At 44.6% G+C, this 25126-nt stretch overlaps 1 protein-coding gene across 3 annotated transcripts in view; it reads left to right on the top strand.

Moving 5' to 3' along the window:
* Nucleotides 1-23437, top strand: part of LOC310746929 (asialoglycoprotein receptor 1-like) — a 37514-nt gene extending 14077 nt beyond the window's left edge. The window contains exons 2-10 of one of the 3 annotated variants that reach the window (XM_083581187.1): nucleotides 6229-6343; nucleotides 11671-11775; nucleotides 13580-13705; nucleotides 14842-14937; nucleotides 16411-16482; nucleotides 17672-17764; nucleotides 19078-19220; nucleotides 20473-20579; nucleotides 22835-23437. In XM_083581187.1, the coding sequence (XP_083437313.1) occupies nucleotides 11703-11775; nucleotides 13580-13705; nucleotides 14842-14937; nucleotides 16411-16482; nucleotides 17672-17764; nucleotides 19078-19220; nucleotides 20473-20579; nucleotides 22835-22985 (861 nt within the window). In that variant the 5' untranslated portion in view covers nucleotides 6229-6343; nucleotides 11671-11702 and the 3' untranslated portion in view covers nucleotides 22986-23437. Of the gene's footprint in view, nucleotides 1-6082; nucleotides 6344-11670; nucleotides 11776-13579; nucleotides 13706-14841; nucleotides 14938-16410; nucleotides 16483-17671; nucleotides 17765-19077; nucleotides 19221-20472; nucleotides 20580-22834 lie in introns of those variants that run through there. The other 2 variants (XM_083581189.1, XM_083581188.1) reach the window with 2 other exon arrangements.
* The last annotated feature ends 1689 nt before the right edge of the window (nucleotides 23438-25126 follow it).

The following is a 25126-nucleotide window of genomic DNA, read 5'->3' as shown; positions in this document are numbered from 1 at the left end:
AAAGGGCCAACCAGGGGCCAGATTCAACCGACCAGCGGGCCGGATTAGGCCCCCTGTTAAATAGTGGGTGAACATATCAGACGACACAGCGATTCTTCAAACAGCTCTTGTTTATTCACAGGCCAGAACAGAACTGAACTGAAGGGTTCAGCCAGCCTGCTTATATAGAGCTCCACTACAACGCAACAGTAACCGTTTTCTGTAACTATCCAATCACTGAACGTCGCTTTCGATCCCTTATTTGCATACGTGGACGTGAGTGAAAACTATCTACAGTATCCCCCTGCTGGCCCAGGGTGAGAACTTCAGTACATAACACCCCCAAAACGGACTTTGGACATGCCTGGTTTAAAATGCAGTACAGTATTCACTACCGTTGTGTAACTGTCTCACTGATGATTTCCTAACTTTTTGTGTTGTCTCTTTCCATTGCTTATTGTTTGCATGAAATATGAATAAAACTTTGTAGTTAAAAATATATATACTACATGTTGGTTGAAGAAATTCGATTCCGTTCTCATCTAAAGACAAATCTGCCAAAGTTGCACATGAAACAAAACACAGCCATCTGTCAATATTACATTATTTTTGCAGTTCTCCGCCCAAGGAATATGCTCACAAATGCATATGCTATGGTAAACTTTCTCACTGTTATTGAGTTGGATTTGTGGCGCTGCAGAGGGGTTGTTTTGTGCTTGTCGGTGCAGCACTTTGGTTTTTGGGATGTTGAGCGATAGGCCAAGCTTTTCGTAAGCTTCTGAGACGATACTTAGGATGGTTTGAAGGTCATCCTCTGAGTGTGCACACACTATAAAAATGCACCATTACTCCCCCAGCCACAGTCACGTCTTGCAGGAATGAATCTCATGTTAATTTTGCGTTGTTGTGAATCATGACCCTGCTGTCCTACATGACCTAGAATGACTTCTGTAGGTGTGCCCCTGAATTCTAAGGAAATGACAAACCCCAAACGTGTCTCCGTCAGCAACTTCTCCGTACCAGCTCAGCGCAAAAGAGGAAGCTGGAGCAAAGCTCTTGCCACGTGGAGAAACATTGCCGGATAAAATGTGCCATAAATAATTCCACTTCCAGCTTGTTCCACTGCTGAGGTCACAGGGTTTGGGGAAAAGGGGATGGGAGTTAATGAAGCTGGGCCTGGTTGGAGGAAGTGGGCACAGGAACATTCTCTTCTCCCCCTCTTGCCAGGTGTGGGGGACTCCCTGGTCCTGAATGGGGCAACTGTGCCCCCGAAGGACCAGGTGCGCAGCCTGGGAGTCATTTTGGACTCACAGCTGTCCATGGAGGCGCGGGTAAGTTCTGTGTCCAGGGCGGCTGTCTACCAGCTCCATCTGGTACGCAGGATGAGACCCTCCCTGCCCGCAGACTGTCTGGCCAGAGTGTTGCATGCTCTGGTTATCTCCCACTTGGACTACTGCAATGTGCTCTATGTGGGGCTACCTTTGAAGGTGACCCGGAAACTACAACTAATCCAGAATGCGGCAGCCAGACTGGTGACTGGGAGTGGCCATCGAGACCACATAACACCGGTCCTGAAAGACCTACATTGGCTCCCAGTACGTTTCCGAGCACAATTCAAAGTGTTGGTGCTGACCTTGAAAGCCCTAAACGGCCTCAAAGGCCCAGTAGACCTGAAGGAGCATCTCCACCCCCATCAGTTTACCCGGACACTGAGGTCCAGCCCCGAGGGCCTCCTGGCAGTTCCCTCATTGCGAGAAGTGAGGTTACAGGGAACCAGGCAGAGGGCCTTCTCGGTGGTGGCGCCTGCCCTGTGGAATGCCCTTCCGTCAGATGTCAAGGAAATAAACAACTGTCTAACTTTTAGAAGACATCTGAAGGCAGCCCTGTTTAGGGAAGCTTTTAATGTTTTAAAAGAGGACTGGACAAATTCATGGAAAGGAAGGCTATTGACAGCAACTAGCCATGATGGTTCTGGTCTGGCTCCACGGTTGGGGGTTGTGATGCTTCTGAATCAGTTGCTGGAAATTGCAGGAGCTGAGAGTGGCTCTGGGGGTCAGATCCTGCCACTTTCCCACAATGGATGTCTGGTTGGCCTCCGCAAGCATGGGATGCTAGACTAGATGGGTCGTTGGCCTGATGGAGCAAGCTATTACAGTGGTACCTCGGGTTAAGTACTTAATTCGTTCCAGAGGTCCGTTCTTAACCTGAAACTGTTCTTAACCTGAAGCACCACTTTAGCTAATGGGGCCTCCCACTGCCACTGCGCCGCCGGAGCAAGATTTCTGTTCTCATCCTGAAGCAAAGTTCTTAACCCGAGGTACTATTTCTGGGTTAGCGGAGTCTGTAACCTGAAGCGTATGTAACCCGAGGTACCACTATATTATGTTCTTATGTCCTTTTACCCCAGCCCACTTTTTAAAACACTTAGAGACTGCCTTAAGTGGTAAAGAAGTACATTAAATAAATAACAGATAAATAGGGAGAAACGCAAAGAATTCAGCCAGTGAAAACGCTGGCAGCATTCAGATAAATTCAACAGTGTAAACAAGTTTTGATAGATGCAGCTTGGATCTCAAATCCTTGCGACTCAAATGTTTTGGCTCCCGAACGCTGCAAACCCGGAAGTGATTGTTCCAGTTTGCGAACATTCTTTGGAACCCGAACGTCTGACACAGATTCCGCGGCTTCCAATTGGCTGCAGGAACTTCCTGCAGCCAATCAGACGCTGCGTCTTGGTTTCTGAAAGCTTTGCGAGTCGAACAGACTGCTTCCGTTCTGCTTCTGAGGTACAACTGTAGTGGAATACTGAATGGTGTAGTTTTTGTAAAATATGCAGGGATTTGTGATATTTAATTTTATCCATGGAAAGAGAAGATGGGAAGTCATTGATATCTTAAGGATGTGAAATGAGTATTTTAAACTATAAAACAGAAAATGTAATAAAAATTATATACAGTGGACGCTCGGGTTGCGAACGTGATCCGTGTGGGATGCACATTTGCAACCTGCAGCGGCGTGTCTGCGCACACGCGCATTGTGATTCGGCACTTCTGCGCATGCACAAAGCGCGATTTAGCACTTCTGTGCATGCGCGACCGCCAAAACCCGGAAGTAACCCGTTTGGCGGTCTGTAACCTGAAAAAACGCAACCTGAAGCATCTGTAACCCGAGGTATGACACTCTCTCTCTCTCTCTCTCTCTCTCTCTCTCTCTCTCTCTCTCTCTAAATATATCAAACCAAATAATTCATCCAGCAGTTCTCCAAACATCTTTCATGTGGGAATTTGATTAAATGGGCAAAAAAAAAAAAAATTGCAGATGGATTACAGGGTTAAAATTCACATTGTGTTGTGATCTTAAATAACTTTTTAAGTAAAACGGTGTATCAATGGTATCCAACTCTGGCGAAAGTATCTAGAATGTCCCAAATGTTTGCTGGAAGTGTGAAAAATAGGAAGAGATGTTTTATCATGCTTGGTAGACTTGTAAAAAAGTTAAGAAATATTGGGTACAAATACATACACCGATGCAGATGATTTTAAAGCTTAGCATTCAGTTGAAGCCAAGACTTTCCCTGTTAGGAATAATGGATATGTAATTGGAAAAAGACTATAGAACATTATTTCAATACATGAGCACAGCGGTGAGGCTTTTATATGCACAAAGATCGAAAGATTCACCATTACCCACCATGGAGGAATTATTGTTAAAATGATTGGTCTTAGCTGAGGTGTTTAATCAGAGAAAAACCATTGTCAATATTTATTAAAGACTGGAAACTCCTTATAGACTTTTTGAGAGAAAAATAAAACAAAAATTATGATATCTGGGTTTAAGAACTGAAGAAAGTATTGGTTTATAGAAAACGGTTGCTATCTTGGAACAGATGTTTTGAACAATTTTCGGTGTATAGCTGACAAACGAAGATTTGAAACTTCTCTCTCTTTTTTCCCTTTCCCCTTTATTTTCTTCCTTTTAGTTTGTGTTTCTATTTAGATGAGATAGATAATTTATTATGGTCGGAGACCAGCTTATCAAACACACTTGGGGGTAGTCACAGAAGGAAAACAATCAATCAAAACAATGTACAGCAATAAATTTAAAAGCAATGTACAATTTAAAAACAACGTACGACAATAAACTACCGCAGGGAGCTGACCCAGAGTCACCCATAGAACCGAGTTTGGGGTTTTTTTCTTAACGAACTACTTTGAGTTGGGAGATGGTCTGTGCCCACAGATCTGTATTTAGATTAGGTTTTTTTGTGTGGGGGGGATGCAAAGGTTAGCATCAAATATCAAATATCTTGTTATGATGAGATTAAAGACCACTTTCAGAGTTGGTTGCATCATCAACAACGATATGAAACACATTAAGAAGACAGCAAGAAAGGATTCAGTTATACTAGATCTAGGTTTCAAATGGAAGTGATCGAAGGGAAAGTGAAATTATTGAAGGCCGCATACAGCATATTATTAGAATGGGAGACGAAAGATGAAGAGGTAAAATCAGTTATGATTAAATGGCCACGAGATGTAGGTCACAACATTATGATGGAAGATTGGGAAAAATTATGGAAAACTGATTTCAAATTTACAGATTGTTCCCTATTGAAGGAGAATTACGTGAGGATGATGTACAGATGGTACACAACACCAGTGCAGTTAGGGAAAATAATAATAATAATAATAATAATAATAATAATAATAATAATAATAATTTATTATTTATACCCCACCCATCTGGCTGGGCCTCCCCAGCCACTCTGGGCGGCTTCCATAGAAACCAAAAATACACTAAAATATCACACGTTAAAAACTTCCCTGAACAGGGCTGCCTTAAGATGTCTTCTGAATGTTAGGTAGTTGTTTATCGCTTTGACATCTGGTGGGAGGGCGTTCCACAGGGCAGGTGCCACCACCGAGAAGGCCCTCTGCCTGGTTCCCTGTAGCTTTGCTTCTCGCAATGAGGGAACCGCCAGAAGGCCCTCGGCGCTGGACCTCAGCGTCCAAATGTACAAAACTAGTTCAAATATATGTTGGAAGTGTAAGGAAAGGGAAGGGACATTTTATCATATGTGGTGGGATTGTAATGTAATTAAAAAATGATATACAATGAATTGAAGAAAATGTTCCATTTAACATTTGTTTAAAAACCAGAGGCATTTTTGTTGGGGATTGTAGGGTAAGACCTGTCAAAAAAGCTGAAAAACATCTTCATGTATGCGACAATGGCCGCGAGAGTTCTGGTAGCACAAGGATGGGAGACTGAAGAAACCCCAACTAAAGAATCATGGCAAGAAAAATTGACGGACTATGCAGAACTGGCAAAACTGACTTATAAGCTATGGGACAAAGATAACTGTGACTTTAAAGATGAATGGGAACCCTTTACAAAGTATCTGAAGATGCAACAAAGCGAACTGGACTCCTTGGCAGGTTTTGAATAAACATTCACAAACTTTTTATCGATAATAATCAGCTAAATAGTTTGAGGATCTATACAACTTTGTAACATGCAGAAAACAGCAGTCTCCGAGAAACCAAAGACTGGAACGGAGGGAAGTCGAGGGGTGGGGGCCGGGGGGGTTGTGTGGGAGGGTGGGAGGGAGGGAGGGAGGACAAATGGGGGAAAAACAAGGATGATATGTTTTTGGATAATATGTCTTGTTTTAATTTTGGATTAAAAAAAATCCAATATCTTTTTATCAAATATTTTTTTTTAAAAAAAACTTTAATAAAACCTATTCCAAATACAGTGGTACCTCGGGTTAATACTTAATTCGTTCCAGAGGTCCGTTCTTAACCTGAAACTGTTCTTAACCTGAAGCACCACTTTAGCTAATGGGGCCTCCTGCTGCCGCTGCGCTGCCAGAGCACGATTTCTGTTCTTATCCTGAAGCAAAGTTCTTAACCTGAAGCACTATTTCTGGGTCAGCGGAGTGTGTAACCTGAAGTGTATGTAACCCGAGGTACCACTGTATTTGTGTGTGTGTGTGTATAAAATCTATAATAAAACATTTCCTCATTTTTGTATCTCCGTGGGAGGGAAATGGGTTTAACTCGGTACGTTTTGTTCTCTCCCTGGTTCTCTTCTGTTGGCTAAACTTCCACTTTTAAAAGGAAGCCAGAGGGTAAACTTGGCTATCAGGGAGGGAGGGGGCAAACCCCGGAAACTGGGTGCCCCCGTGATGCTGCTGGCACTGCTCTGTGATTTGGGAAAGCTCTCAGATTTGACCGTTCCCTGCAGAAGGCGGCGTATTGACAGGGCAAAGATCACCAGCCAGCGCCAGGCCAAACTGGGAGACGTCAGGAGCCCCTGAACACCCTCCACCCACCCCCGGGAGACCAGGAAAAAGCTAAAGGTAGGACTGGGGGGATCCGAATCCCAGTTTGGGTTTGGGGCAGGTTGCTGGGAAAAGGACTGCCTGGTATCCCCCACCCAGAAATTGGGATTTTGCTGGGTGGCATTCTCAAGGTGAGAGGGACAAAGCTGCCATTTTAGGGACAGGGTTTCAGGGCAGGCATCCGGGTCCCTGCTCACTGGACCGGGCTTCTCTTTTCAATTTTTTTCATTGATTTTCCAAAATGTATAAACAAGCAAACAAACATAAATCCTAACTGTAATTATTCCACTCTTTTTTTTTTTTAAATTATTATTAGATTTTCCACAATGATAACACAAACCACAAAGCAGAATGATACACAAAAACAGGGGGGAAAGGAACAATAAACAGATAAACAATAACAACAAACTTAATTCTTCACAAATACAACCTTTAAAACATCTTGGTTGACTTCCTCAAGTCCCTCCCTTCTGAGTTTCCTTGTAGTTAAAAGTAACAGCTTTCCAAAATCATTATTAAACTAAAACAATTTCCAGTTATAGTCCATCTTACTCACGTTTCTTAATAGTCTAAATCCCATTTATTTAATTATAACTTAGTTTAATCCTAGGCCTATTTGTTTCTTTCAAGTAATTTCTATTTTTTTTATATTTGTAATTATTCCACTCTTAATAACATTGTTATAGAACTTCCTGGAATCCCCCTGGCTGAGTTTCAATATATATCATTATAACGGTTTTCCAAAACAAATTTCTCATAAAATTTACTTAATTTACTTAACGTCTTTCTTTCTTTTCATTTTAAATTTAAACATGTTATTCTATAACAGCACATATTTAAATCCTAAGCCTATCTAGAGTTTGCAAGTATTTCTATTTAAATTATCTTAGCATATTTAACTACCGTACATAGTCTTTGAATTTCCTCCATTCTTCGTGGTATTCCTCCTCCTTCTGGTCGCGGACTCTTCCGGTCAGGTCAGCTAGCTCCAAAAAGTCCATCATCTTCATCTGCCATTCCTCCACTGTTGGCACTTCTTGTGTTTTCCAATTCTTGGCTAACAAAATTCTAGTTGCAACTGTGGCATACAAAAACAATCTAACATCTTTCTTGGGCAATTCCAAACCTGTTATTCCAACGCCTCTGGTTTCTTAATAAATGTATATTTCAACATTTTTTCCAATTCATTATAAATCTTCTCCCAGCAGACCAGGCTTCACGCTGCATTTTGAAGTCATGGACTCCTAGAATGGTAGAGTTGGAAGGGGGACCCAAGGGTCATCTAGTCCAACCCTGCCCCCTGCACGACACAGGAATTGCAGCTGGAGAGTCCCTGACAGACAGCTGTCGGAGGCTCTGCTGACCACTGCCTTCCGAGGTCGGAGAACCAGCTGTGGGGTTGGAATGGGGATCCTGAGGGTCATCTAGCTCAACCCACCTCCAGAGGGAGTCTGTTCTGCTGCTGGACGGCTCTTACCATCAGAAAGCTCTACCTGGAGTTTTGTCGGGGTCTAGGGACCCTGGTGGCGCTGTGGGTTAAACCACAGAGCCTGTTGTTGTTTAGTCGTTTAGTCGTGTCCGCCTCTTCGTGACCCCCTGGACCAGAGCACGCCAGGCACTCCTGTCTTCCACTGCCTCCCGCAGTTTGGTCAAACTCATGCTGGTCGCTTCGAGAACACTGTCCCACCGTCTCGTCCTCCGTCGTCCCCTTCTCCTTGCGCCCTCCATCTTTCCCAACATCAGGGTCTTTTCCAGGGAGTCTTCTCTTCTCATGAGGTGGCCAAAGTCTTGGAGCCTCAGCTTCAGGATCTGTCCTTCCAGTGAGCACCCAGGGCTGATGTCCTTCCGAATGGAGATGTTTGATCTTCTTGCAGTCCATGGGACTCTCAAGAGTCTCCTCCAGCACCAGAATTCAAAAGCATCCATTCATTGGCGATCAGCCTTCTTTATGGTCCAGCTCTCACTTCCATATATCACTACTGGGAAAACCAGAGCTTGAACTATACGGACCTGTGTTGGCAAGGTGATGTCTCTGCTTTTTAAGATGCTGTCTAGGTTTGTCATTGCTTTTCTCCCAAGAAGCAGGCGTCTTTTAATTTCGTGGCTGCTGTCACCTAGGACTTGCCATTCAGAAGGTCGGAGGTTCGAATCCCTGCGATGGGGTGAGCTCCTGTTGTTCAGTCCCTGCTTCTGTCAACCTAGCAGTTTGAAAACACGTCAAAGTGCAAGTAGATAAATAGGTACCGCTCCGGTGGGAAGGTGAACGGCGTTTCCGTGCGATGCTCTGGTTCGCCAGAAGCGGCTTAGTCATGCTGGCCACATGACCCGGAAGCTGTACGCCGGCTCCCTCGGCCAATAAAGTGAGATGAGCGCCACAACCCCAGAGTCATCCGCAACTGGACCTAACGGTCAGGGGTCCCTTTACCTTTTTACCTTTCTTGGGACTCGGATCCACTGGTTCTGGGAGTCCCACCCTCTTGTGTCATGTGTTAGAGATCTCCCTTATAGGGAATCCGACTGAGGCACTGGGGGTCGGGGCTGTAAAAGCCCCAGCTGAATGAGACGTTGGAGTTCTGTTAAAATCCTGGGTTCGTAATAGTTTCCTGTTGTTCACAAAAGACACACAGCCCAGTAGCTGAAGACACCAGAGGAGAATGGCATTTTGGGGGAGAGTGAATTTCAGGAGTAGAAAACTTATGGGCATCTGGCCGTGAGTCCGGTTGTGTCAGCTTACCAAGGGCGACTCCCTTATGTAGACTTGTTATCTATGTAGACATAAATCTGAGGCTACAATTCTCCCTTTCCGCATGTAGGCTTGTACAGGACCGGATTTAGGTTTGATGAGGCCCTCAGCTACTGAAGGTAATGGGGCCCTTTATATGTCCAGCTGCCCTTTGTCAACAACAAATTGTCCCTGATTTTTGTGTTGAATATATGCTCTATGCTCATTTATGGACCTCATAGGTATCTCAAGCCATTTGCCCATGTTGCCCTGCAACCAGTCCATGCAGAATGTAGGCACCCTATATATAGAAAGGAGCAAACCAGGGGTATTTTAGGGAGCAGGCGGGGCCCATGACTTACACCCTAGGAGCCTACACAACACAAAGCACTGTTGCTGTAGGTAGGTTTTATTTAATTTGTTTTTTATCTTATATTTTGGAAATGTTGTTGTTGTTGAGTCGTTTAGTCGTGTCCGCCTCTTCGTGACCCCCTGGACCAGAGCACGCCAGGCCCTCCTGTCTTCCACTGCCTCCCGCAGTTTGGTCAAACTCATGTTGGTCCCTTCTAGAACACTGTCCCACCATCTCGTCCTCCGTCATCCCCTTCTCCTTGTGCCCTCCATCTTTCCCAACATCAGGGTCTTTTCCAGGGAGTCTTCTCTTCTCATGAGGTGGCCAAAGTCTTGGAGCCTCAGCTTCGGGATCTGTCCTTCCAGTGAGCACTCAGGGCTGATTTCCTTCAGAACGGAGAGGTTGGATCTTCTTGCAGTCCATGGGACTCTCAAGAGTCTCCTCCAGCACCATAATTCAAAAGCATCCATTCCTCGATGATCAGCTTTCTTTGGAAATGTACATCCAGTTTTCCCACCTTTAAATTTTTTGGGGCACCCATGCTTTTTGGGGCCCTAAGCTATAGCTTGTTTAGCTTATATGTAAATCCGGTGCTGGGCTTGCATCTAGGTAGACCTCAGAACTTGAAGCGAGGGGCTCTCAAAATGCTGTCATTGTATCCAATGAGTATTTTTGCAAGCTGCTCTCTGCAGAAGTCTGGGGTTTCTTTTTTATTGGACTTTATACGAATTCTTTGTCTGAAAAAACCCCTGTAAAAAGTCCAGGTGGATAACACCTTGTGGTTCAGCTTTTGGGAAACGTCCCACACTGAATCAGTTGGTTTGTGCAAACCAATAATTTCTTTGGATTTCCTCTCCCCTTTGTCTCCTGTGTCTCATTGGAAAGATCCATAATAATAATAATAATAATAATAATAATAATAATAATAATAATTTATTACTTATACCCCACCCATCTGGGTGGGTTTCCCCAGCCGCTCTGGGCACCTTCCAACTGAATATTAAAAACAATACAGCATCAGACATTAATGTGTGTTTAATTCAGGCTTTGTCAGCCTGGTACCTCTATGTCATGGATAGGCAAACTAAGGCCCGGGGGCCGGATCTGGCCAAATCACCTTCTAAATCCGACCTGCGGACGCTCTGGGAATCAGCGTGTTTTTACATGAGTAGAATGTGTTCTTTTATTTAAAATACATCTCTGGATTATTTGTGGGGCATAGGAATTTTTTATTTTTTTATTTTTTCAAAATATAGTTTGGCCCCCCCCACAAGGTCTGAGGCACAGCGGACTGGCCCCCTGCTGAAAAAGTTTGCTGACCCCTGGTCCAAGTGTTTTGTGCAGTGTGGACTGGGAAAGTGTAATTGAAATCTATCTATCTATCTATCATCATCTATCATCTATCATCTATCTATCTATATCTATATCATCTATCTATCTATCTATCTATCTATCTATCTATCTATCTATCTATCATCTATCTATCATCTATCTATCTATCTATCATCATCTATCATTTGTCTATCTATCTATCTATCTATCTATCTATCTATCTATCTATATCTATCATCTATCATCTATCATCTATCTGTCTATCTATCATCTATCTATATCTATCTATATCTATCTATCTATCATCTATCTATCTATCTATCTATCTATCTATCTATCATCTATCATCTATCATCTATCTATCTATATCTATCTATCTATATCTATCTATCTATCTATCTATCTATCTATCTATCATCTATCATCTCTCTATCTATCTATCATCTATCTATCTATCATCTATCTATCTATCTATCTATCTATCTATCATCTATCTATCATCTATCTATCTATCTATCTATCTATCTATCTATCATCTCTCTCTCTAGCTATCATCTATCATCTATCTATCTATCTATCTATCATCTATCTATCTATCTATCTATCTATCTATCTATCTATCATCTATCTATCATCTATCTATCTATCTATCTATCTATCTATCTATCTATCATCTATCATCTATCATCTATCATCTATCTATCATCTATCTATCTATCTATCTATCTATCTATCTATCTATCTATCTTTTGCGGGGCTACTGTACCTTAAGTTAAAAGCTTCTTCATTCCATGCAAGGTCTGATGAGAGCTGTAATTCAAAACAACTGAACTAGAGGTCACCAGGTTAAGAAGCTTAGCTTAACCAATCGTTTAGCACCGTGTTCTGCCTCCTCGCCTGATTCTGACATGCAAGCATCTGTGTTCCGTGTCTTTCCAGGCACCTGGTCTCGTTCCAGAGTCAGAGTCACGATGAGTCAGGACTACCGAGATCTCACAGCTGTGGATGTGGAGGATGACGACGACGAAATACACCTCCGAAAAGGTTTGTTGCCCAGGCGGGATTTTGAAAAGACGTGTGGGGAACTAGGTCCGCGTAGGTAAAGGCTGGTAAGAAGTCTCCTTCTGGCATGCTTGCGAAGAATCGTAGAATTGTAGAGTTGGAAGGCACCCAGGTCTCTTGGGCTTGCTGATCGGAAGGTCGGCGGTTCGAATCCCCGCGACGGGGTGAGCTCCCGTTGCTCTGTCCCTGCTCCTGCCAACCTAGTAGTTTGAAAGCACGCCAGTGCAAGTAGATAAATAGGGACCACTCCGGCGGGAAGGTAAACGACGTTTCCGTGCGCTCTGGTTTCCGTCACGGTGTTCCGTTGCGCCAGAAGCGGTTTAGTCCTGCTGACCAAATGACCCGGGAAGTTGTCTGAGGACAAACGCCGGTTTCCTCGGCCTGAAAGCGAGATGAGCGCTGCAACCCCAGAGTCGCCTTTGACTGGACCTAACCGTCCAGGGGTCCTTTACCTGTTTTTTATACCTTGTTCAACCTGCTGCAAGACAATAGAGTGGTACCTCGGGTTAAGAACTTAATTCGTTCCGGAGGTCTGTTCTTAACCTGAAACTGTTCTTAACCTGAAGCACCACTTTAGCTAATGTGGCCTCCTGCTGCCACCGTGCTGTCGCTGAGCAATTTCTGTTCTCATCCTGAAGCAAAGTTCTTAAGCCGAGGTACTATTTCTGGGTTAGCGGAGTCTGTGACCTGAAGCGTCTGTAACCTGAAGCATCTGTAACCCGAGGTACCACTGTATTAATGGGGTCCTCGCGAGATGGACCAGGATCGTGACAGTTAGCAATGCTATGTTGACTAGTGTCCACTTTTCCAAAAGAGCAAGGACTAATTCGAGATTGATTCTTCCATGAAATAAGCACACCATACGGTCAGATCTAACTCCTATTGTAACTCCATAAAACTTAGGTTGACTTTCCACTAGCCCTTTTCTCTGGAATTGGGGTTCCTTGGGGCTACTGTGCCTTCAGTTAAAATGTTCCTTCCTTCCTTCCTTCCTTCCTCCCTCTGCACCTGCTCTGCCTTTTAGCGCTTCCTGCTCAGTGACGCTGGGAAATTAGTCATGACTTGTCATGTGATTAGTCAGCAGTAAAAGAGGCAGAAGCTGTAAGGAGAAAGCCGATAATTAAGATTACAGGGGCCCTTGTAATTACTGGGGAGGAAACATTTCAAAGAGCTGTGGAAAAACGCTGCTGGATAAAATGTGCGATGTTTTAAGTCCACTTCCAGCTTATTGTGGCAAAGTAATGTCTCCGCATTCCTAAAGAGCCTATGGGAATAGCTCTCTGGCCATGTAATTATGGGCTACTTTGGACTATACTGTACTAGGAATTTGTAAATCAACAAATCAGGATGGCAAATTCAGCCCACACTTTCCCCTGTCTCATAATCTTTCTGCCTCTGATCCCTGTCCCTTCTCCACCTCCTCTTCCTCTCAGACTCTGTCCTGCTCTCCACCCTTCCTTCGGTCACCCTCTTTCTGAGCTTCTCCTCCATCTATGAACTCTGCTCACTCCCCGGCCTTCCCTACAAAACTCCTCCTTTCCTTTAGGGCCTGTGTGAAACCACTTTCCCCCTGGGTGACAATTTCCCCTTCCCTCAAAGAAGCTGGCCTGCAAACATCCCGACTGTTTTTGCTGCCTGGTTGCTTGGAATGCTCATAAACATCACAGCGTTGCAGCCAAGTGGTGTCAGAAGTGTCAAGCAACGTTGACAGATAAATTACTGGAGAGGACCTAAAACGCAAGCTGGAGTTGAGGGTGGATTCCTGACCGATGTCCCTTCTCCTCAGCCTCCCAGAAACGCTCCCCGGGCCTATCATGGAGGCAACAAATCTGCCCCAGCCGTCGCCTGGTCCTGATCCTGCTAGGAGTCAGTGCCATCCTCACCATCGCAATCATTGTCTTTGGCGCCAAAGGTGAGTGCTTCAAGGATTGAGGGATGACGTGGGGGAATGACGTTAAGAAAATAATAATAATGAGAAAAGGGCGGGGTGCAGTGGGAGAATATTGAAGATCAAGGGGGTAGGCGGGTGTCCAAGGAAGGGGTGAGTGTTCAATGAAAAGGCCCCAGGGAGAGGATGAGAAGAGCAATGAAGGGTCTGTGTGAACAGCTGGAGTCCTATGCAGACACAGGAAGGGAGAACGTGGGGCTGGCAGCTGTGGGGTGCCTCACCTACACCTCCTTCTCTTCTTCCCCCACATGGTGTGACTGCCCTTTGAAGTGGGGCTACCTTTGACGGTGACCCTCCCTGCCCGCAGACTGTCTGGCCAGAGTGGCACATGCTCTGGTTATCTCCCGCTTGGACTACTGCAATGTGCTCTACGTGGGGCTACCTTTGAAGGTGACCCGGAAACTACAACTAATCCAGAATGTGGCAGCTAGACTGGGGACTGGGAGCGGCCGCCAAGACCACATAACACCGGTCCTGAAAGACCTACAGTGGCTCCCAGGATGTTTCCGAACACAATTCAAAGTGTTGGTGCTGACCTTGAAAGCCCTAAATGGCCTCAAAGGCCCAGTAGACCTGAAGGAGCGTCTCCACCCCCATCGTTCTGCCCGGACACGGAGGTCCAGCTCCGAGGGCCTCCTGGCAGTTCCCTCCCTGCGAGAAGCAAAGCTACAGGGAACCAGGCAAAGGGCCTTCTCGGTAGTGGCACCTGCCCTGTGGAATGTTCTGGGTTCCTCTCCACCCTCCTGCGTGTGGGGAGTGGGGACCCTGTTGCAAAAGTTCAATAAAGATCAGGCTTACTAGCCGCTTTGCTTCTCAATATTCTCTGGTTGGCCTCTGCTATTTTCTCCTACCAATAGAGATCCTACATAAGGACTCTATATGAGTTCTTGGGTACCCCATAAGGGACAGAGGAGCAGTTTTTCTTATAACACCGGAATTCGCCAGTTGGCAGAGTGTTGCCGAGCTGATGTCCAGCTTGTGGGCTTCTTCTAAGCCGCACCTGCTGGACCACAGTGAGAACAGGGTGCTGGACTGGACGAACCATTGGCTGGATCCAGCAAACCTCTTACTATGTTATTGCATTCTTACCTCCACCGCAGGCAGTCAACGCAGCTCTCAGCTATCGGGAATACGCGATACGCTCACGGGCCTGAATCAAAGTATTGGTGACGGGATCGTCTCCCTCCAGCAGAAGGGTAAGTAACGGACGCCTTGCATACCCTCCAACATTTCTCCGATGGAAATAGGGACGTCCAGAGAAGAATGGCAGGTGAGGTTGATGGGCTATAATATGCTGAAATGGCTAAAAGGACCGGAAGAAGAATCAGGAAGGCCAAAATTTTAATAAGGAATGGGGAGAATTTATAACTTATCTTAAAAACCAGTAGCTGAACTGGGTTCCACACAGTCACAAAAGAAAAAAAGAGCTGCAAAAACACAAACACAAAATAAATAGCAAAAACAGACAGACCTCAGCATATCACTCAAAACAGAAGCGCGGCACTCAAAACAGAGCATGTTCAGCTTCCGAAAAACAGTTCGCAAACCGGAACACTTACTTCCGGGTTTGCAGTGTTTGGGTTCCAAGTTGTTCGAGTACCAAGGTGTTTGAGAACCAAGGAACCACGGTAGTTGGTTAGATGAATCAATTAAAAACTGTTAGCAGCAACCGGGAATAGCATCCCTGGTGATTTGGGTGACGTGGTTTTTTAAAAATTGAGTATTGTTTTTTAAAGCGTGTATTAAAAACTGCAGGCAACAACTGCAGCCTCTCTGAGCTGTGATTCCTGTATTGGAGAATTGCTGCTGCCAGTCTGTGTCAGCAGCACTAAGCTAGGTGGAACAAGGGTCTCCGATTCAGCATAAGGTGGTTCTTGCAGTATTACACCACAGCCCAAGTCCTCCTGTAATGTTTTTCTCCCGCTGAAGCTCCATTCGGCAAAGGTCCCCTGCCATGTTAATTAGAAGCTTCCCACTCCTTGTGTCGCTCCCCGTTGAGGGCGACGGCAGCATTGCCGGAGAAGGATGCTAAACGCAGGAGATGCTGCGAACTTACGGAGGGGAATCATAGACATAAAACCCACACAGAAACACACCATTGCTTGCTTTAACTCGCTTGTGGGAACAACTCAGAGGCTGTGAAAGAAGGAAGGTTAACAGCAGAAAAAATTAGAGGAACCATCGGAAGTGACTATGAAAAGCAATATGAGATTATCAGAACCTTCCGAACTTGAAGCACGGGAAGTCCTATTAAAAAAATTATAATTTGGCAGAATATTCGGATTATTTGATATGTACAGCGGTACCTCGGGTTAAGTACTTAATTCGTTCCGGAGGTCCGTTCTTAACCTGAAACTGTTCTTAACCTGAAGCACCACTTTAGCTAATGGGGCCTCCTGCTGCCGCCGCGCGATTTCTGTTCTCATCCTGAAGCAAAGTTCTTAACCCGAGGTACTCTTTCTGGGTTAGCAGAGTCTGTAACCTGAAGCGTATGTAACCCGAGGTACCACTGTATATGTATAAGGTGGAGTATTTAATGTGATTTGATTGGATTGTTAAAGTGGAAAATTTGATTAAAAAAACAGGGAAGGCTTTGGCGGGGTGGGGGCTGCAAGAGAAGACTCCAGCTCGGACCACGTTGCTACCTGACCCCACTTTGTGCCTTGCAGGGACGGACACGGCAGCGAAGATCACGCAGCTGGAGGCGAAGGTGAAAAAGCTGACGGAGGAAGCAGAAGCAGGTAAGTTGGGGAGGGAAAACAGGATGCAATTGGCAATACATCCAATTGAAACGTATGTTGGAAAGGCAGTTTGGTCCTGACGCTATAGCACCATCGGAAACACCCGCGCTGCTACAAGATTTAATTTCTGCAACAAAAACAAAAAACTCTACACTTGCACTCTATAATACCCTACTCAACAGGAAGAAATATGATTTAGAATATGATAGACAAAAATGGAGTTAAGAGTTAGGGGTACAGATAACAAATATTATATGGGAGTTGAGTATAAAATCAATAGAAATAGCCTCTATGGATCTAAGACTAAGACTTATTCAGCAGAACATAATATTCAGAGTCCACTGGACTCCAGCAAAACCTTACCAGAAGAAGATAACAAATGCAGACAACTGCTGGAGATGTGGGAGTAAAAATGCGAACGTAGTACATATGATGATTAACTGCCCGATGATAAGATCATTTTGGTGCGAGGTGAGGATATTTATAGCAAGAGTAATAAAAAGAAATTGTTATTTAGGGGAATTGAATTTAATTCTAGATTATATACCGGAAACGTGGGAGATTACAAGGGGTAAAAAAAATATGGATATACCGTGCCATATTAGAAGCAAAAAAACTTGTTCTGATGGATTGGAAGAGCTGCAAAAAGATCCCATTGAGCACATGGATTGACAATATGGACAGACTAGTCACATACAAACAAATTGCATATCGATACAAATTAAGAATGGATAAATATGAAGAAATCTGGAAGGAATATTTAAGCAGTAAGGCGGATGGTGGTGGGAAACAGGGAGAGGAGAGAGGTGGGGAAATATTGTTTAAAAAGGTGTAGTCTTAGGTATATCAGAACTCAAATCTGAAATGTTAAATTGTGTTATTAGTATTATTGCGGTTTTTGTTGTATGTGTTTTTTGTGGTTGTTGTTTATATTGAAAAAATGATTAAATAAATTTAAAAAAACAAAACAGGATGCAATTTAAAAAAAAAGTCCACTGAGAACTGGTACAATTGCTTTTTTTCAAGCGGTCCCAGATTAGAGAGGGGAGGTTTCATCTGCACTGGACTTTAGTGTGAATTTGGACCTGCTTGTGTGGGTCTCCTTTTATTTACCGGTCTCCGCACAACACCTTCTTTATTCAGCTGCTGATCCTTTTCTCTCCCCTCCCTCTCCTTTCGCCTTTGCCAGCCAAGACACGACTCCTGTCCCAGATGACAACCTTGCAAAGGAATTTTAGAGGCATGAACTGCGACTTGCAGAACTTCAAAAACAACCGGACAGGTCAGGAGTGCGGGGAGTCGGGGTCTGGAAAGCAGAGGCACTGTGGGAATGTTCAGGGTGGCAGGAGAGGATATATTGTTTATTCATATCATTCCTAACTTGCACTAGCAAGTTCCTTTACTTGTTTGTTGTTGAGTCGTTTAGTGGTGTCCGACTCTTCGTGACCCCATGGACCAGAGCACGCCAGGCCCTCCTGTCTTCCACTGCCTCCCGCAGTTTGGTCAGACTCATGCCCGTAGCTTCGAGAACACTGTCCCACCATCTCGTCCTCTGTCGTCCCCTTCTCCTTGCGCCCTCCATCTTTCCCAACATCAGGGTCTTTTCCAGGGAGTCTTCTCTTCTCATGAGGTGGCCAAAGTCTTGGAGCCTCAGCTTCAGGATCTGTCCTTCCAGTGAGCACTCAGGGCTGATTTCCTTCAGAATGGAGAGGTTTGATCTTCTTGCAGTCCATGGGACTCTCAAGAGTTTCCTCCAGCACCAGAATTCAAAAGCATCAAAAGCATCATTTACTTAGCAGAGTTCATTTCCCTTTACACAGCAGAAAACTTGTTGCAAACTTGTGTGAGTTTCTTAAGACAATACGCAGTTCAGTCTGGCGTGTCCAGGTTGAAATGCGTTTTAATATTTCCCCTTGAATTCCTCCTAAAAGAATAAAGACACCACAGTCTTATTCATAAGCAATAAAAAGGAAGTTTACTCACGATCAGGCAGAGCACAGTGTGATCCCTGAAGGCAGGCTTGAGGCCAGTGATGGCCAAACGTGGCCCTCCAGCTGTTTTTGGACTACAACTCCCATCATCCCTAGCTAACAGGACCAGAGGTCAGGGATGATGGAATGATTGATACATCAATTCATTAGATTAAGGCACCCCTTGTTTGTAAAAACCACACACAAAGCGGTGCCCTAAAATATATACCTGGACTTGTTTCGATTAATGTCTGCAGGAGACTTTTGTGGATATTTAAGTTACAATTAGAAAAATCTTAATAATTATTCATAAAGGAAACAGCTTATATGAAGTAAATAAGGAGGCCAGATACAGGATAAAGGAAATCTTTTATTTGGCTGTTTGTATTGTTGTATGTTATGCTGTTTGTATTGTTGTATGTTATGCTCATTGTATGTTATGTTCATGTTTAATGAGGGTGGATTTCTGTATTGGGGGGGGGTGTTATGTTATGTTGTAAATAAAATTTCCAATAAAAGAAAATTAAAAAATGAAATCAGTGGACCTTGGTTGTTTCATTGGTACTGCTCGGAGTCTGACTAACGCTGAATATCCCTCTTTCCTTTCTGTCGCCTGGCCCCCCAGAGGCCTGCTGCCCCAAAGGGTGGGACTTATTTCGGAAAAGCTGTTACTGGGAGTCCCGACTGGGGAGGCCCTGGGAGGAAGCCAAGGCTGACTGCGAAGCCCGAGACGCCCACCTGGTGATCATCAACTCCTATGAGGAACAGGTAGGGGCCCTGGGAATTTTGCAGGTCTGCTCCCTGCGCTGTGGGTTTGGTGCTAAAAGGTAAAGGGACCCCTGACCATTAGGTCCAGTCGTGGCCGACTCTGGAGTTGCGGCGCTCATCTCGCTTTACTGGCCGAGGGAGCCGGTGTACAGCTTCCGGGTCATGTGGCCAGCAGGACTAAGCCGCTTCTGGCGAACCAGAGCAGCGCATGGAAACGCCGTTTACCTTCCCGCCAGAGCGGTACCTATTTATCTACTTGCACTTTGAGGTGCTTTCGAACTGCTAGGTTGGCAGGAGCAGGGATCGAGCAATGGGAGCTCACCCCATCATGGGGATTCAAACCGCTGACCTTCTGATCGGCAAGTCCTAGGCTCTGTGGTTTAACCCACAGCGCCACCCGCGTCCCGGGTTTGGTGGTAGGGAGGGATAAAATGTCGCCTCCGTCCTTGTAGACCCTACTGGGTGTTAAGATCAGCAGAGGAGGCCCTCTTAAAATCACAGAATGGTAAAATTGGAAGGGAACCCGATGGTCATAGTTGTGTGTACAGTCAAACCTCGGTTGTCAAACATAATCCAAAACGATCGAGAACCGAGGCGTGGCTTCCGATTGGTTGCAGGAGCTTCTTGCACTAAAACAGAAGCTGCATCGGACTTGCGGCTTCCGAAAAACGTTCAAAAACCAGAGCATTTCCTTCCGGGTTTTCGGCATCCGGGAGCCGAAACGTTAAAAAACGAAGCCGTTCGAGAACTGAGGTTTGACTGTATTAGTGATAATAACTTATCAAGGAATGCATTCTATTGTGGAACATTGCTTTGCAAAAATGGGCATCTGAGGCAAATGTACAAAAAACTATCAGGTGAAATCTAATATGCTGGTAAATTTTGCAAATTTTTTGCTGACAAATCCTGCAATTTTCAGTGCAAGTGTGATCTGCAAAAATACATACACTAGGGTAAGGTGTGCATAAGAATGTATATTAAAAGGTAGGTTATCATCGCCATAATATTAGGGATTTTTGTTGTTGTTGCAAAAATGTGTCTGTTAGTCACAATTGCATGCAAAAAATAATGTGTATAGCAGGACAAATTTGCCCTAAAATCCTGATGGAATTTCATAGTTGCTGCTGTTGTTTTTAATTGCAAAATGTCAAGAACTGGATTTAAGATTTTAAAAATGAGAAACAGAGCTGACCGATCCTAGTGCTACCTCTCTTTGCATTTTCTACTTTTTGTGTTTTTTTCCTCATGCCAGCGATTTGTGGCCGTCCGTGTGCGTCCCCAGTTTATGTGGATCGGCTTGAGTGATGCTACCGGAAGCTGGAAGTGGGTGGACGGAACCCCCTACACCGTTCGCCGATCGTAAGTTCGCGGACGGCCGTGCGGCCAACCCATAATGCAATGTATTCACACCATACATTCAAAGGCCTGTGATACAACTTTAAAGAGCCTGGCTTCCCCCAGAGGATTCTGGGAGCTGTGGCTTCTTAAGGGCGCGGAGAGCTGTGAGGAAAGACACCTATTTTCCCCCCACAGAGCCCCCTATGATGCCACTTCCTTTTTTAAAATATAACTTTTATTAAATTTTCACTTTAAACAGTAATTTCAAATATTCGTCTACAACTCTCATTCCCTGCTGAGCTTATGACTTCCCTCCATCCTATCAGCGAGCTTTCCCTTTTCAAATCTATATCTCACAGTTTAATCTTATATTATAAAGTCCACGTCGTAGGATTTATTTCAATCCTGCTAGTGTCTTCAAACTTCTACAGTTATTATTTATGCAGTCAATGAATTTACTCCAGTCTCTTTGGAATTTTCTATCGTTCTGGTTTCGAACCTTGCAGGTCAGTTTTGCCAATTCTGCATAATCCATCATTTCCGTCTACCACTCCTCCATCGCTGATAATTCCTGCAACTTCCACTTTGGAGCTAATCGAGTTCTCGCCGCAGTTGTTGCGTACATAAATAGTCTTTGATCTACCTTTGCGATTTCCTCTCCCATCAGGCCCAGCAAAAAAGCTTCCGCTATGATGCCACTTTCAGTGGTCATGGCTTCCCCCAAAGGATTCTGGGAGCTTGTTCAGAGCACTGAGACTTCTGTTCCCCTCATAGAACCACAATTCCCAGAATTCCCTGGGAAGAGGAATTGACTGTTAAACTACTCTGCGCATTGTAGCTCTATGAAGGGAATTGGGGTGAGGAGTGGGTCTGCTGGCAACTCTCAGCCCCCTTAACCAGCCACAGCTCCCAGAATCCTTTGGGGGAAAGCCATGGCACCATAGTTGTCAGGAGATGGCCAGCTGCCAGCTTGAGAAAACTGTACGCAAGAGGCAATTAACGGAAGATTTATTGCAGGGGACCACCTCCTTCTGTGATCTATGTATGATGTTTTGGGGGGCGGTCTTGAGCTACAGGGGAGGCAGTTTCAAAAGTCTATATAAGAGCATGTTCTGGGTTCCTCTCCACCCTCCCTGGGTGGGGTGAGTGGGGACCCTGTTGCAAGAGTTCAATAAAGATCAGGCTTGCTAGCTGCTTTGCGTCTCAATATTCTCTGGTTGGCCTCTGTTCTTTTCTCCTGCTGATAAGAGAACCTACATGAGGACTCTATATGGGCTCTTGGATACCCCGTAAGGGAAAAAGAAGCAGTTTTTCTTTTAACAAGGGCGTGGGGAGGTGGTCATCAAAGTATGCGCTTTAGCCTTGTTATAAGAACCTAACCCTAACACCTGTCCCTCTTCAAAACAAAAAAATTTTTTTCCTTCCAGTAGCACCTTAAAGACCAACTAAGCTAGTTCTTGGTATGAGCTTTCGTGTGCATGCACACTTCTTCAGATACTTCTTCAGATACTGAAGAAGTGTGCATGCACACGAAAGCTCATACCAAGAACTAACTTAGTTGGTCTTTAAGGTGCTACTGGAAGGAAAAAAATTTTTTTGTTTTGACTATGGCAGACCAACACGGCTACCTATCTGTAACTGGAACCTGTCCCTCTTGACCTAGAATTCAACCTCTGTGCCCATTCGCTAAGAACCTAAGTGCATTTTTCTTTTTTTTCCTTTTTATATAATTTTTTTTTAGTTTTTGAACATATCATTTTCAACAGTAATTAAACATACTTTTACATCTTATTCAATTTTTTTGGCTTCCATCAGTCCTGTCTGAAAATTTCCCAATCTAATCTCTCAGTATGCATTTCTTATCTTCCCTATTACATTTCAAACTCATAACCGTTATCTCTATCTTTTCCTACTTTGTAACACTTCGTATATTTCTCCTTACAAAACTTCTTGTAGTCCTATTAGCGTAATTTGTTGGCTACAATTGCTTTTCAAATAGTTCATATACTTCTTCCAAGCTTCTGTGAATCTCTGGTCCCGCAGGTTTCGAATCCTCCCTGTCATTTTGTCCAATTCTGCACAGTCCATTAATTTCGTCTGCCGTTCGTCTTTCGTCGGAATTTCTTCTTGCTTCCATTTCTGGGCTAACAATACTCTTGCCGCTGTTGTTGCATATAAGAACATAACCTAAGTGCATTTTTCACCCTTCCTTTCCGTGCTTGAACCTGGAGGTGTTTGAGAGTCATAACCCACGGTTTCTCCTTTTTGCCTTCCAGGGACTGGGCCCCAGGGCAACCAGATAACTGGTATGGCCACGGACTTGGGGGAGGAGAGGACTGCGCCCACCTCCATCGCGATGGCAGCTGGAACGACGACCACTGCTCTCGCAACTACGGCTGGGTCTGCGAGATGGAGGCAGTGGATTAAGGGGGGGGGGAGCCTGCCCTTTGACCCCTGGCTCCATGAAACTGAGTTCTCACCAGTTGTTAAAGGATCTATGGATCCTGGGGCAACGGGAGCAATTTTGCTGCCTTCGCCTGGGGATGTTCTTCAGTTTCCTCTCAAACAACCCCTCTTGACTACTGTGTCCTAAAACATAGCCAGGCATACAAAGCCCTCTGTACCTGACTGCTTCATTTCATTTTTTTTTTTTACCCAAATTTTAATTTTCTACACCGGCAATGGGTACCGAGAACCGCAGCACGGAGCCTCGATTCCCCTGTTGTGACTCTGGCTCCAACCATTAACAACACAGCCAATTGATATCTTTAAAGGCCCCTAAGCGCTTAAAGGATTTTGATGACCCCACGAATATCTAATTCAGAATGCAAACAAGAATAAACCGTGAAATAAAATTTTATTTTTCGAAATGAAACAAAGCCTACGGTAGGGTGGGAAATAATGTTTATTTTTGCATACTTCCACTTTATCTGCATTTGGGGAAAATTTATCCCGCTTTTTCCGATTACAAAGTCTCTGATCAGATCCTCAAAACTAATCTTACATAACACATCTGCTTCTATACTTGGTAGAGATAAGGAATCCAGTCTGCCTTGTTGCACAGTTGCTCTTTTAGGATTTTTAATAGACTTCAGCTGAGAAGATGAGCGCTCGGCTGAGCGGTTTGTGACCATTAATATTAAAAATCTGGCAATGCAGAATTTCTGTGCTGCACCCCTTCCCTTGACGCCCTAAGCACGGGCTTATTTTGCTTAATGGTTGATCCAGCCCTGAACACAAACCCTTCTGCCCCTTGACTGTATGTGAGATTTCCCCGACATCTCTTTCTCCTTTATTATTTTCCTCATTTCCTGGGCTCTCCTTCCGGCCTTTCACTTCCCTCGCAGAAGTTGCTCTGTCTGCGAACATTCTGTTGCTGTCATTTTCCCTCCTCGCACTGGGAACGCACACTATCATTTAGCTCCCTGGGCAACTGAGCTCGTATTCATCAGGCAAAAGATCTGACCGTGTGGCTCTTAGCAATTAACGTACGGTTTCTGGAACTTGGAACAGGGAAGGCAGGTGTGTTTTTTTGGGGGGGAGCGATGCCCCATTTTTCTCTGTGCTTGCAAATTGGCTGGGGAAACTTCCGTGCATGGGCACAGGGCTTCTTGGCAATGAGAAATTAGGTGGCACCTTTATTACAACAACAACAATCTTTATTACGGTCCAGAGACCCAACAAATCGTTACAAAGCAATACACAATTCATACAGCCTACCTCCAGGTTAAACAAGCATTTTGTTCAGAATATAGGGATCATTGGTTCTTGCAACCACCGATAAAAACTTTTCCACTGCTAATGTTCTAGCGTTTGTCCGGTCTTCCAATAGGAACCTCACATAGTGAGCCTCTGATTTTCCCGGGAAAGGTACCAGCAAGGGTAGTGTCAGTTCAGCCCTGGCTTGCTCATATTTTGCACAGTGCAACAAAATATGTTTTATGGAATCGATGTCTTGAGCACACGAGCAAAGTCTGTCCTGATAGGGAACTCCTCTCAACCTGCCATCCAACACTGCAGAAGGAAAGACGTTTAGTCTGGCTTTGGTGAAAAGCCTTTGATAGTTTGGTACTGTCAGGTTTTTAATGTAAGATGTTAATTTAAAGACATGCCCATATTGTAATAATAAATCAGGGAAACGGAATCAAATCCTGGGTTAGGCCACTGTGTGCCTGCATGTGCGTGCCTCCTCACCTGGAGCGATTGGCTTGGCTGACAGGCTTGGCTGAAGCCTTTGTTGCTAATGAGGGCTGTCTAAATTACTGGTTTGTCTCACCCAAGGAGCACCCAGCTCTCTGCTTCAACTGCCTCGTGGTTTCAGGTGGAGCCCAGCCAGGTGACCTGGCGTACAGCCAGGCCTCTCAAATCTTCCTCAGGTATCGAAATGATACAATACAATAACCTTTATTGTCATTGTCCCATACAGAACAACAACATTGAAAAAATCTTCATCAGACATTCAAAAACCAACAAGCCTGCTATCCCAACTATCCCAGCCTGGTTAGCCCCCTAAAAATGCTGATACCCCATAATTGAATACAATACACTCCCATAGAGACTACCTCACA

Source organism: Podarcis filfolensis (assembly GCF_964270895.1).
Source record: "Podarcis filfolensis genome assembly, chromosome: 13".
Taxonomy (NCBI): domain Eukaryota; kingdom Metazoa; phylum Chordata; class Lepidosauria; order Squamata; family Lacertidae; genus Podarcis; species Podarcis filfolensis.
This window is presented reverse-complemented; position numbering and strand designations above follow the sequence as displayed.